Here is a 13,587-nt window from a genome sequence, read left to right as displayed (position 1 = left end):
GTAAGACGTAGTTATTTGAAGTCTTACTCCTTTTTCATCGATTTTCGGTGTTACTCTTTAGGTGTACTTTGATAACATTTCATTGGGAGACTTTTGGAATATAAGAGAACTTTTTCAACATTAGAGAATAAAATATCTTGGGTCGAAACTATGAACTGTATCAATTGTAGAACGACAACAGCATGTTTCCGGAAATCAAAAATTACTTCGGTACTGAAAACAGATCGTGCTTTTGTATGCAGACGCTCGATTTCGATACTAGTACTAAAATAACTAAGGGTTGAAATCGATAACAAACTCAAATGGAAATATTAGAAAAGGGAGTATATAAATACGACTTATTAAACCTGCATTAGAATACTTTGCAAGAACTGGGAATTTAAACCAAATATAGACATGTGTAATCTGCGCAGGGGTTACCGTGACTATCAAGGCATGTCGGACTTGGGCACTTAATAAGCTCGTGCATTAACTAAGCATAGACGTCTTAACTCGGAAAGCAGCAGCAAGTTCTGCTATAAGAAAAAATTATAAGGAAGTTGAAGTGGAAGGATTATGTACGCAGCACCGTTCTGGACCAGCTAAACTTAAGAAAATCAGACAATATCCTCTTAAAGTTAGATTTAAATAGTCACTTTAGAATGAGGATACGCTTCGGGTGTGAATGAGGATGAGTATAGGGAAAGGAGATGTAGGGAAGGATGTTACAACCTCCATATATATCGATGGATCCAAACTATATGCTCGAATTAACTCTCTCTCTATCTATCCGGCTACCAAACTCCGCCAGTATCTTCCAAGCGGAGGTACTTGATATTGAGATGGGCTGTGGAGTTCTATTGAATAAATACTGGAGGATACAAAAAGCAACCATATGCACGGATTGGATTACTTTGTCGGCTTGTTGACGCCTCATATTAATTCCAACGTAGTCAACGAATGCAGAAAGGCTTTAAGCTCACTGTCAGGTCTACTCCACTTGTTCATAATTTGAGTTACCAGCCAAAAGATCATTTTCGGCGACGACATATTGACAAAGCTAAGAGCTTCTTGAGACGATGCAGAGTTATTATCATAATCGCTTAGAAGGTTCAAAAGAGACCTTTATACAAATTCAAACAAATGGCTCAGAGTAGATGGAAATCAATAACCAAATCAAGGTAACGAGGTAGATATGATAGAACTAGGGACTTATTAAAAATATCGTGAGATATTATTTACAGACCTTAAGACCATTTATCTCTCTCCCTGTGAATGTTCAAGTCTATCACAAACCACACACTGAATATATGTACATATTAAATCCAATAAGCACCAAACTTTCGATGGCTGCCTACAAAAAGCATAAGAAATACAGGTAATTTCATTGGAAGCATTATACTGGCGATTTAAGACAAGTAAATGAGTCGTGCGCCTTTACGAGCTCTACCTAAGATTATAAAACGATATACTTGATCTGGTCTCAAAATGCGTTCTGAGTGACTACTGATTATTTCTTTTAGTTTCACAGCCGCTGGATCTATGTACACGGACTGAACCTTGGTTTATATTGAGCTAGATTATATTAGGTTAGGTTAAGGTGTCGATTCTAATAGGAATCTTACTTCGAAGCTTAGAATGCTTGTGCGTTGTGTTGCCTAAAACTCCAATATAATTGACCAAATGGCCCTCACAAATCGACAAAACGCTTTGAGCCTGTCACCAACTTGTCGAGACGGCCAGTGTCAGTTTCTGCTTTGTCTCTTGGTTAGCGAAGGTAAGACCATAGATGTGTATCAACTTCAGAAGTATAAAATGCATGGATGTTTTCTCCTCACCTCTCTCTCCATGCGACCAACTTGTGTCCCTCGAAACTTTTAGCCTTACTGCATGAATACCAATATTGAACGAAGGATTCATGGAATTTTGCAAAATTATTTTGAAAATATTTTATAGCCTTACAGGAATAAAAACCTAAGTAATACTCAATAAAATAAAAGAATAAACCATTAGATGAGTCTCTTTTTCCCATATTGAGTATGCGATGAAAGCAATCATGATTTTAAATTCATAACTTAAAAATCAGCTAGTCTGGATCAAATAGCATCATCATGAATAATAAACACTAATACATTTGACCAATTTTTTACTAGTAAATATATGAACATGCATCTTAACTTCAGTAAAAAGTACCACTCAAATACAAAAGAAAAATTCGCATAAAAATATGTGTCAATTGAAGGAAAACATATGGTCGCCGTTGCCATTTATCACCCAGCGCCATAACCTAAAATGCAGGGACACATGCAATGACAAAGCACACAAGTCTTATATGTGACAAATGCAAAAAATTCAAACACAGTTTTTTTGCCGCTTATGTCAACAATATCCTTCTGAAGCATGTGTGTGTGTCTTAAAAACCGTTGAGGATTCACTTTGCTGCAACAAGGACAAACACAAAGAGTTGGGATAATAGTAAAAACTGCTTTTTACGTGAGTCACTGCGATAACTGCAATCTGTTCCGAGTCAAACGAAGCAAGCAAGTTGATTTCGCCAGAAAGGAAAGTAAGCGTTCTATTGACGCACAGATAAACGCTTTCAACGGACAGACGGACAATTGCAGTTGGTGAAATGGAAAAAAGTGATTTTATCAGATGTGTCACATATGTGTTTGAATGTCTGTATGTATGTGTGCATATTGGCAGCCACGAGAAAAATGCAAGAATGCTTAGATTGTAAGCTATCGCTCGCAGTGCCCTTCTCCCAGCCATCTCTGCAACCACACTGCTGCAACTGTGAAACTTTCACATGTTTTTCATTTTGTTATTTTTATGACTTTGCATTTTTACAAATGTATGTATATATATAGATATGTTTTTTTGGTCTACAACTTGGTGTTTATTTCTATTGATACTTACGTAGATGACATAATCCTTGGGATTGTGTGCATTTGTGCCGCAAACGTAAAGCCTGTCGCCGTTTTCCATTGATTGTATGACACGTATGTGATTCTTGCAATCGAAAATCTGAAATAAAAGAAAACAAGTGCATAGAAAAAATCTGTGAAATGAATAAAAATCAACAAACTATTCATACAGCTCGTGCAAAATTTGTTATGTAATGCCAAGTGTTGAGTGAGGGAAATTTCTACATATTGCATATTGCACTTTGCAATATTTTATTATTTTCACAATTTTTTCCTTCAGTCTCTGTCATTTATCGCCACAAAATTGTTACACACAGCAAAAAAGCAGTGAATAAATAAATAGCGGCAAAAACAACAAATTGCACGATTGGAAGCGTAGTTGCACAGCTGTTGCCGATGTGTTGCTCGATTGCACATGCATATTGCAAGAAGTTATTAACAATTTTTGTACCCAACGCATGTATATTAGAACAGTAGATTTAATTTTCCAAGAAAGCCTATCAAAACTGATTGCAAGATCCAAATCAATTACATTTTTAAACCAAGGTTTTTATTAAATTTTAAAAGAATTTATTACGGATATTTTTCGGTCCTAAAAGCAGATCTATGATCTCTCGGCTGGTACATTGTTGTTTTTTTGTAATCTCTTGACATGGAAAGCTTGTTTCAAAGTTTCAGTGAGAACTTCTTATACTGAGCGTCAAAGCTCCAGCGGAAAACGAGTTATAAATAGTGCTGTTTCCAAATTTATGAGTATGCCAAACGAAGGCTTTTGGATGCAAATGTTGGTCTAGCCAAAATTTTAAATTTATTTACTAAAATTCAAAAGTTGTCTAGGGTAATGTTAGGTTAGGTATGGTAAACCCTCAACAAGATCACATTTGGGCAGAGATTTGTGCTTTGTTAGGTTCGTCGAAGGTATGTCTACTGAGATATTTCAATCTTATTCTGGCAAAAACTGGTTGGAGAGAATGTAACAATTCGCATTCCTCTGTATATGTCTGACAAAGACCGACGATAACTATATGGCCGTACCGCATAAGAATCTATTGGACAGTAGCAAGTCACAAAACCTACAAATTTAATGAGATTGCCTTTAATTAAGTACTCCGGAAGACCCCTTACGGTTCAGTCTGGGCAGAAACAGCATGCAAACGCACAAGTTGTGGTTGTTAACCAACTCTTGCGAGCTCACTGAAGGTTTAAAGCTCAAGCGCTCGAACGCAAAGAATATAAGAATCCCGACATGTTTCCAATCGGATGAAATTGGGGAGAATTTCAGGGTATTCCTACACGGACACCTAATGTACTCAGACTCCTTACGTCTAATAGCAACCTTCGCCGCAATTAGTACCATTGTTGGTGTTATTCTTGTGCACCACAAATACCGATGATGACCACATTTTGGGCACCCTTTAGCTCCTTAGATAGTGTGGTTTATCCGATTATCCTCCTCCAGACAACGACTCCATGAAGGATTCTTGGTTTCGCTTTGGTTTCATGGAGCTAGAACATCACCATCTCCTGTTCTTAATCTTCTTCACTCTCTGCTCGTTGGCTGGCTTCCATGATAACTTCCTAACAAGCATAAGCCTTAAGTACTTAACCTTGTCCACCGGCGAAAGAATAGATATAGTATATTTTGAGGTTCTTTTCTAACGGCAGTGTGTTACTGTAGACTTTTGCGATTCTCTTTTTCGATAAGGTTCCAAAACATGTATGATTTTAAAAATATTTTTGAAACAAAAAGTACATTAAGTTTTTAATTTGTTGTCTGTAAGTTCTTTCTAATTGTGTTAGAATAATCAACAATGCCACATATAAATGAGGAGTATTATCAGAGCAATTTATATCATTTAAAAACAATTAAGTATTGGCCTGAAAACTCCAGAACTATATGGAAAAAACTTGTGGTTCCTGCACCAAAATAACACTTTTTTTCAGATCTTTATGATTTCGTAGAGATTGAAGGAACTAAAGTCAAAATTGAAATCAGTTAGTGTTAAAATTGTTGATGTTTTGCCCATACAAATAATTAAATGAAACTTGGTGGGGTATACGATATTCATTCATATAATATATATTTTAGAATTTGTTTTTCAATGACGATCTAAATACAATGTATATACAAGAGTAATTTTTTTTTATAATTCTAACAAATTTGATTAGCTTGTGTTCGATTCCTCCCAAACTTGCTCCTACCTTACTTCAATTTAACTTCCGTTTTTAGTTTCTTTTCGGTTTTTATTTTGTCATTTGCAAATTATGACAGGTTGCTTGAGTGCGTTCGACTCTGAAATATGTTGCTGTGTAATATAAAGCATTTAATTTAGATCTGTGCTCCAAGCAAATGGAAATTGAAATAAACTACGATGCAGCTGAGACTATCAGGGAACTTTTGAGACATATGAGAGGAAGCCTCAGAATTTGCATACATATTTTTTCATAATAGTTGAAAACGCAGTTTATATTATGTTATATATTTATATGCAAGTATTCATAAAGGAAGGATTTCGAGTTATATAATGTTATAGAAATATTGCTGTCAAAGCCACCAAATGTGTTTGACATATAAATGAAATTTACTTAGACAAACAACAATACTAATATGTAAATTTACTTAAGCAGCAACTAAACAGATAGAACATTTATTTTTGAGAAAGGAAAGTTCCTCATCTGTACCGACAGCAAATCGTGTATGTCTGCAATAACGTCTCCTTCCAATCGCAGTCCCATAATAGAAGTTATCAGAGACGCGGTCATTGGTGCCCCTCAGAAAATCCAAGTAATGTGGATCCCTGGCCATGCTGGTATTACAGGCAACCACTTTGCAGACCTCGCTGCGAACAATGTAGCCAGAACTCCTGCCTTAACATACTACGTCTCAACCAAGCAAGACATTTCTAACCTTATTAAGCACAAAAGGCATCAAAAAAACGCAAGCGAATGGAAAACATTTAAACATCACTACGCGGTCATAAACCCAGCCAGAAATCGAATAATCTACTCGTCAACAGTTCCAACTAGCGCAATGAAGACATATACTCTATTAAGGATTGGACACACTATCATAACACACGCCCACCTACTATCGGGTAAAAGCCCATCCATTTGCCCCCTTTGCGATGACACCGCTTCTATCAAACACTTACTCACACTCTGTCCGATGCTTCACTCAACAGCCCACAACTCTGGCAACATTGATCTCTTAAACTACTAAGTGAACCTTCAGAAAAAAAACGTTATGACTGTATATAGATTCTTAAAAACCAACGATTTGTTAAAATATATTTAAGCAACTTACATCTTTACCAACCCTTAGCAAATAGAATTTTTTCACCTAGTTATAATTACAAGGCGGCTGAAGGCCTCGTAGCCAGTGCTGCGTTTATGTATTTATATAATAAAACTCTTTTTGTTATATGAATTATTATAAATAAATAAATAAATAAAATAAATATTTTTGAGACTCGTGAAGAAATCTAAAGAACTTATAGAATACTTTACGCTCATAAGCGATAGCCGTCAATAAATTTTGCGAATTTGTAGAGCGGGAAATTCGGAAGAGACCCGCCAGACCATTTTACATCTAAAAATTTGCTGTCTGATGACGTTTTCATGTCAAAGGGTTTATTGGTCTATACTTTTTTTAAAGTTGAAGAGATAGCCACTTGTGTTTTTTTGTTTTTGGTTCTTATGAATCGCGAAACATCAAAGTGTTGGAATCAGCTTTTGGTCAATGAATTATGTAAAAAGTTGGGTCACTCAATTCAGCACTTAAGTCATGTGTTTAATGCTTATTAATACAGTTCGACTGACTAAAAGGAAATGAGCTCTTTGTAAGTTTGCCCTGATAGATAAGTAGGTATGCGGATGTCTGACTATGCACCTAGGCCTTTTAGGAATCCCATTGAGAAATCACCGTAACCAAACTACCCTCACTCCATTAAGTCCTCTCTAAGCCTACCTGAGCTACTGAGAAAGTTCTCCACCGATAGTTTCGATTCTTCTCCTATTCAAAGCTTTGCATTTGAATAGAAGATGTTTTATATTGTTTTACAGTCCGCTGGCATGTGTGCCAATCAAACAGTGCTCTGCAAGTACTGCCACTAAAGTTCCTATTCTTTTGAAATTAATAGTCGAGCTATGCGATCCATATTGCATTCATGCCACGTTTCCCTGCTTGGTGAGCAAGTTAAGGATAGACTCTACCGAAACCAGCTGTAGATATACCATGTTTGTCTATAAAATATTTACAAATAGCCAGGGCATATAACTCCCATTTTTTCTTAGTGGCTAGATCAACTGCTTCAAAGTTACCGGGAATATCCATATGTCCTGAAATTCATTGTAGGTTTCTCGTTAAAAAGGTTGCTAAATCCACTAAGAGTTAAAGGTATTATTTCACTCATATTGGATAAAACCCTACGAGGCTTTAGTGATTTCCAAGCTTCTTGGCTACTTGTATATATAGAATTATTTCTTGTTGTGAGAAAAAACACTATTTATCAAAACAAAAAGGCTTTCTTTATTTGCTGCGATCTCTGCTTTGAAGAAATTTTCGGGCTTTGGTGGTAGGAAGGCGATGCTGGTATCTACTTTTGCCGAAAAGACACGGCCTCCAACTCGATTGTCCAACAGGTCAAATGAAAAGTCTTCTACCTTAGTGAAACACATTTTTTTGTGCAAAATTCGTTTTCCTTCAAAGGTTGCACTCTTTATAGCGACCCTGCAACTTTTTGATACCATTTAGTCATTTGCTTTCAAATAGGCCTTAGTTTCGACGAACATCTCTTCATTTCACCTAAATTTTTTGCCAACAAGCTTTATTTCGAGATATCAGAACAGGAAATAGTCGGTATGATCCAGTTTTGCAGCATACGGTGGTTGCAATTCTAAGCTCAATTCATTTGTCATTGTTTTCACTGACTTGTGATACAGTGTACTGTTTTCTGGTGATTTTGTTCCTCAAAAGTCCAACACCGCTTTGTAATAGTCGCTTTGGACCGGGTTGATCGTGTGCAGTCCAATCGGATGACAGTCGACTAGACAGTGAAAATGATCATTTCGCACTCGTGTTTATTACGCTTGAAAATTCTCAAATACAGTTCCGAATCACCAACTCGTCGTTGGGTTTGGTCACAGGTGAACTTCGCAAATAGCTTTCTCATACCCAAATATTCATGAATGATACAATGTGAGCGATCAGTTGATATCACTAGAGTGCCCGCTATCTCTAACAAATTCACTTCATAGCCATCTCAAATTTTTTTGCGGACTTTTTTGATGTTTTCTTAGAATGCCTCTTATTATAGGCGACAATTCTGGCACAAATGGAGCTAAATTGGCTTAATTTGTTTTCATAAGATTGTGTTATGATGACCCTTGCGTTGGCTTGTGAGAACTAGTGAAGCCAAACTTTGGTCACTTAAAGGTAATATAACTCTAAAGAAACCATAGTTTATAAATTGTATAAAGAAAAGCTTATGATTTTTTCAAAATATTAATCTTTTTTTGAATACATTTCAACTGTATTTTCCAACTTCAAAAGTTTTTGTGCTTCTTACTCAACAATATGTTGCGGGAACGCCCTCTAGTATCTTCTAAAATATGTTGCAACACTATTACCGCAAATTGGAAAACAAATAAATACCGTTCTCGTGCATTAATAAACAGAGAAACAATCGGCTTTGCAGCAAAGTAAAATACGAAATCAAATTTCTTTACAAAACAAGTTGCTCATTACAAAATTGCAAGCCGCAAATTATGTTGCAACACTGTAAAGTAGCAAATGTTGCAGGAATTGTGCTGAATATGCCGTTACGGAAAAGAAGATGCGTTGGGGAAAATACAAAGCAAAATGCATATAAATAAATATCATAAAGGCGGGCAAAATATAAAACAGCAAATTTTCTGCAATATTTCGCACAATAATCCTCAGCAACGTACTGTGGCACGCACCGGCAAAGGGTGAAGAGAGAAAGAAAACCCATTGAAGCAACTATGGAGAAATGTGAGGAAAATTGCAAGATGTTGCGCTGTCAATTGGGGCAGCGCCAGCCACGCATTATAGGGATTCCGCCAAGAGCAGATGGTTGCAAACACCAGTGAACAGGGGGCAGAGGCAATGTGCACAAATTGCAAGCCACAAATAAGATGACGAGATTTTTTAAAAGCAGCAACATATAAACGTACGACTGTGTATGTGTGTGTGTGGCAGCAGCAGCAGCGGCAACCGCAATGACGTCGCGTTAAATGCGAATGCGGGTGTGAAGAGGAATTGCTCTATTACGCAGACATTTGCCGCGCGCTGAAGATGATATAAAAATCAATCAAATTGCTGGTAGCCGCCCGCGATAGTTTCATTTTTTTCACTGTTTTTCAACGAATGCTTGTGGGAAGCGCAGCAGGCAAAAAGTCACAGTAAATCGGTTGCGTGTGATGGGTTCGCATGTGTGTTGGTGCGTCGATCTCAAAGGATATGTGCACTAAATTGACTTGACTGCACCGACACACACCCATACATATGCACATGTATAGAAATAAGCACTCATGTGTGTTTAAGTAATAGGGTAAATGTGTATTTGCTCACTTCCCGTGCGCTTTCCCGGAAGCTTTCGTAAAGTAGCAAAAATTGAATTTGTCCGCAATGAAGCGATGCGCGCACGCATTTATTTGACGGGATTCCGAATTCAGATAGTGAAAAGTTGGGGTTTTAGTTTTTATTAGTTCGCAATAGCATCTGAATAAGCGGCCTCATATATGGTTGTCTCTGCAAAGTATTTGAATGAATAGCAGTGCGGTTGCGTCTTTAATGCACTTTTGAGTAATTTTGAATTCTTTCAGCAATATTGAGGGCATATTTATGAATATTTGATTTATTAATGATTTAAATTTCGTCGGTAAAGTATTTGAATTCAATCAATTATCAGAAAAAATTCTGGAAATTCTCTTTTTTCGGCCTTCTGACTGTATACAAGTATAACCCCTTAACAATGAAAAATCTCTTGAAGTATTAATCCTAATAAGAATGTTATTACATTTTTAAGTTTTAAGTATTCCAATCTTATGTAAGTTTGAGATTCCTATACTCTCGAAACGCAGATTATTGCTGCGCCCATATGAAGTTTTACAAACAGTAGGCCAAACCTGCTGAGACTCTCAATATTGTTAAATACTTTATACGAAGGTAAATAAATATTGGAAGCGACACAAAACCCCCAAAAATTCTATCTCTTATACAAAAAAATTTCCAAACTCAAACAATTGCTCCAAGCGAAAGAAGTGATGAGATGCTCTGGTATTGTATCGGCCAGGGTAAGTTTATTAAAGACTGTCATTGTGAAAAGGAGTTCTAATCGACCATGACATATTGAAGTTGGATCGGTCGGAGTGCGGACCCCTTGCAAAAGACATGTTTTGAAAACTCAATATCGGGGATTTCAAGAGTAAACCATAAATATCTAGTCTTCGCTCTCGCTGATGCCGCTATCGCAAGACAAAAATACTCATATTTAGTCCATCTCGTAGACGGTTACTGTTAGTCAAATGGGACTCGTACAACGGACGGATTTCAGAAAAGTAGAAAAAGTTCGCTGACTCGGTTCTTGCTTGTTCTAAGTAAAACGTTTAGTAAAATTAAAGTCCACTTGAATGCTGAATTCTGTGATTTTTCTCTTTCAATGGTGATAGTCAGAAAAGTGTGCAATCGGTTTCAACACGGTCCTTGCTGTGAGACACCCATATTGATCTTCCACGGATTGAAAGATGTGAGTTAGCTGAGATAGTAGGCATCTCAAAAGATCACGTGAGATCTCGCCGCTTCGTTCTGAATACTGTGGCGGGTTAAACTTCTACTTATCCTGAATCGACCCAGACATACCAACTGTATGTCTAGCATGCAACGCGTCCCCGCATGACTCTAATAACCATTTTGCATGACTGGTTAAGCATATACATCTGACACCCTTCTCCCAATAGTCCGACCCCGTCGAAGCAGTACATTTTCTGGGCCTACCGTTTGATGACCTCGATGACAACTTATCTGAATTGTACCAATCTAACGGGTACTAGATAAGCGTTACAACAAAACTGTCAGCACTATGGTTGGCAGCCTTGCTCACTTCGGAAAACAGTACAACCATAAGACTACATTACAGTAACAGTGTTTGATGGTATTTAAGCGCAAGCTGAAAGCTTCCACGACTTTTCATGATCGTCGATGTCACACGGATTTATGGTATACTCCGGATACCAGGACAAGGTCGAAGCAATTGACTTTCCCTGGGAAACGTGTTCCGAAGAAGGCGAAGACTGTTCTGCCAGAAAAATGAGGGGCAAAATTTTCTGGAATTCACAACAAGCGATTTATATCGGCTATTAATAAAAAAAAATCGCCTTATATGACGAATAAAAGGGCTCTTTCACCATATCAAGGCATCGGCTAACACCACTGCAGTCGCCACTGCGAAATTAGTCGAATTAGACTAAGAACTTTTATCCCGTAAGACTTTCTTGTGCTAACAAATGTGTAAACATTTTTCCTTGGGTTGATTCGAGTGAGGAAGTTAACGCGTCCAAGCACATTCACAGACCTTCAGAAAAGCTTTTTCAGACTGGTTTAAAAAGTTTGAGCAACGCTGGTTCAAATATATCGAACTACATGAGTACCACGTAAGAAACATATTTTTGTCGGCAAAGTATTTAGCGGTTCATCCCTCTAAAACCGATACTGTATTTGCTCGACAAACCTGTATTTAGGAGATTTTCCTTTACTCTCTCCTACCAGTTTTAAAAGTCTGCCGCATATAAGCTCTTACAATTTGATATAAATTGAAAAGCGGCGATAAATGGTACAAATGAAAAAGAAGAATGACTTGGCTTTAAGTAGATTGCAATTGGAATATGCGTTGCCGAGCATGTACAAAACTATGTACTTGCGCATATGAAAAATTACCAACCAACTGGTGGCGCACCACTGACAGTCAACCGCTTGGGAAATCCTAGAAAAGTGGATTTTGTGCTGTGCTTTGAGAGGCTTTGCGAAATTTTGAATTGAACCGCGGCATAGTCTTATTCAAAGCAGATAAAATAGCGGCTTACGTCCTTAACTTAGTGATACGATATATATATACAAGTATGAATAGGTTTGCATGTGAGTATTATATTGTGCACGTGCGGATTTGGCTTACCTGGCTCTTGCCTTTGGAGACGCAGCTGACAACATCGTCGCGTGTGGGTTCCAAGTTAATAACATCGCGCTGTAAAGTATAAAGAAGAGAATAAGATGAGGTTGTATAAAATTGGAGCATGTTCATAAAAAATAAAAAATAAAAAAACAGCGGAAATAAAAACTAGTACATAAGCGTTTAAAACTGCTTCACATAAGCATATACTAATATCTATGACCTACAATGCAGATAGAATTATTGCTAATGGAATATTGCATGACAATGCAACTTACGTCTCGGATTTTTTTGAAATTTTCTACATTTTCTGCACAACAATATATGTGTACGTGTGTGCCACGGCTGCACCACTTCTCCCCCAGTCCCTGTCAACATTTTAATCTTTTCGCAATACTTTTGCAGGTCGTCTCTCTGCTCATTTCATTCACACTGACAGTTCAATTTGATTGTGACAGTTTCATTTGGCAATTCTACCTTGGCTTTATGTTCAATCGCGTAGTTTTGTATTCACACTATAGTATTTCACTGCATCTTTTATGCTGGCATCATAGAGTGTAAATGCATAAGTAGCACCGGTGCTGCTTTCTAAGCGACTGACATAGATGAATTGCCCGATATGTGGCGAGGACAGCCAATAATACTTTTTATGCTGTTATGTGTGGTTTCATGTGTGTGTTAAGCTGGGATTTGAGCTTTTAAATTTAACATCACTCCTATTAACCTTATTTCGAAATAGAACATAAGGTTAACATAGTAAAGTGTTTGATAGCTGCTAATGTAATTTCGCTTATGGGTCAAAGTTGTGAGAGAAATTGATGCGGTATTTTCGTAAATATTTTACTTCTTCGTGGAAACTGTCATAAAAATACACAGAAAGCTGTAAAACTACTACAAATAAAGTTCCACTTATTTTTAGGTACCATATTTTGTATACTCAGCTGAAGAAGTTATTTAGAATTCGCTAAATAAAAGAGATTGTCAAATATAAACTATATTCTGATATATCTGTTACCCTTTTTTATCCGCACAGTATAAGTTAAAAAGAAAGAAAAGGTTTATGACTTAACTAACACAAGCTTAAAGCTTCCCTGTAATATTTTGAACACAAACCGTATTTGTTGAGATTTAATGAAAAAATTAAAAATTATCTTAAAGTTAGAAGCATAAAGAAAATATATTACGTGTGACTCGTGTCATGTTGTCATGTTATTTTTGTTCAGTATTGTTTGGCATTTTATCATGGAAATTCATCTACGCCTGAACAACCTTTACAGAAATCTGTAAGGAATGTGTTTCGCGAGCTTCGCTCAACTTATGCAGAACATAATCGACTTACTGTGCGCACTCTTCCTAACATTATCACCCATCTTGAGACCCAGTACTTATTATTGGATAATATTTGACCGAATAGACCGCGTCCAGCAGGCGGTGAAGAAAGTATAGCAGTTGTAGCTGAGAGTCTACACGAAGACTAAGGAGAGTCGATCCGCGCC

General features: G+C 37.1%; 1 protein-coding gene across 10 annotated transcripts in view; it reads right to left on the bottom strand.

Annotated features, from left to right (window-relative positions):
• LOC126757502 (semaphorin-2A) overlaps positions 1-13,587 on the bottom strand; it is a 297,429-nt gene that overhangs the window by 27,802 nt on the left and 256,040 nt on the right. For all 10 annotated transcript variants that reach the window (XR_007666745.1, XM_050471467.1, XM_050471469.1 and 7 more), the window contains 2 exons: positions 12,098-12,166; positions 2,899-3,006 (listed from right to left, as the gene is read on the bottom strand). Coding sequence is in view for 9 of the 10 variants with exons in the window: in XM_050471467.1 (XP_050327424.1) it covers positions 2,899-3,006; positions 12,098-12,166 (177 nt within the window). In the remaining variant the exon portion in view is untranslated. The remainder of the gene's footprint in view (positions 1-2,898; positions 3,007-12,097; positions 12,167-13,587) is intronic.

The sequence above is a fragment of the Bactrocera neohumeralis genome, chromosome 4 (genome assembly GCF_024586455.1).
Source record: "Bactrocera neohumeralis isolate Rockhampton chromosome 4, APGP_CSIRO_Bneo_wtdbg2-racon-allhic-juicebox.fasta_v2, whole genome shotgun sequence".
Classification (NCBI taxonomy): Eukaryota; Metazoa; Arthropoda; class Insecta; order Diptera; family Tephritidae; genus Bactrocera; species Bactrocera neohumeralis.
The sequence above is the reverse complement of the archived record's forward strand: the minus strand, read 5'-3'. Positions and strand labels throughout refer to the sequence as shown.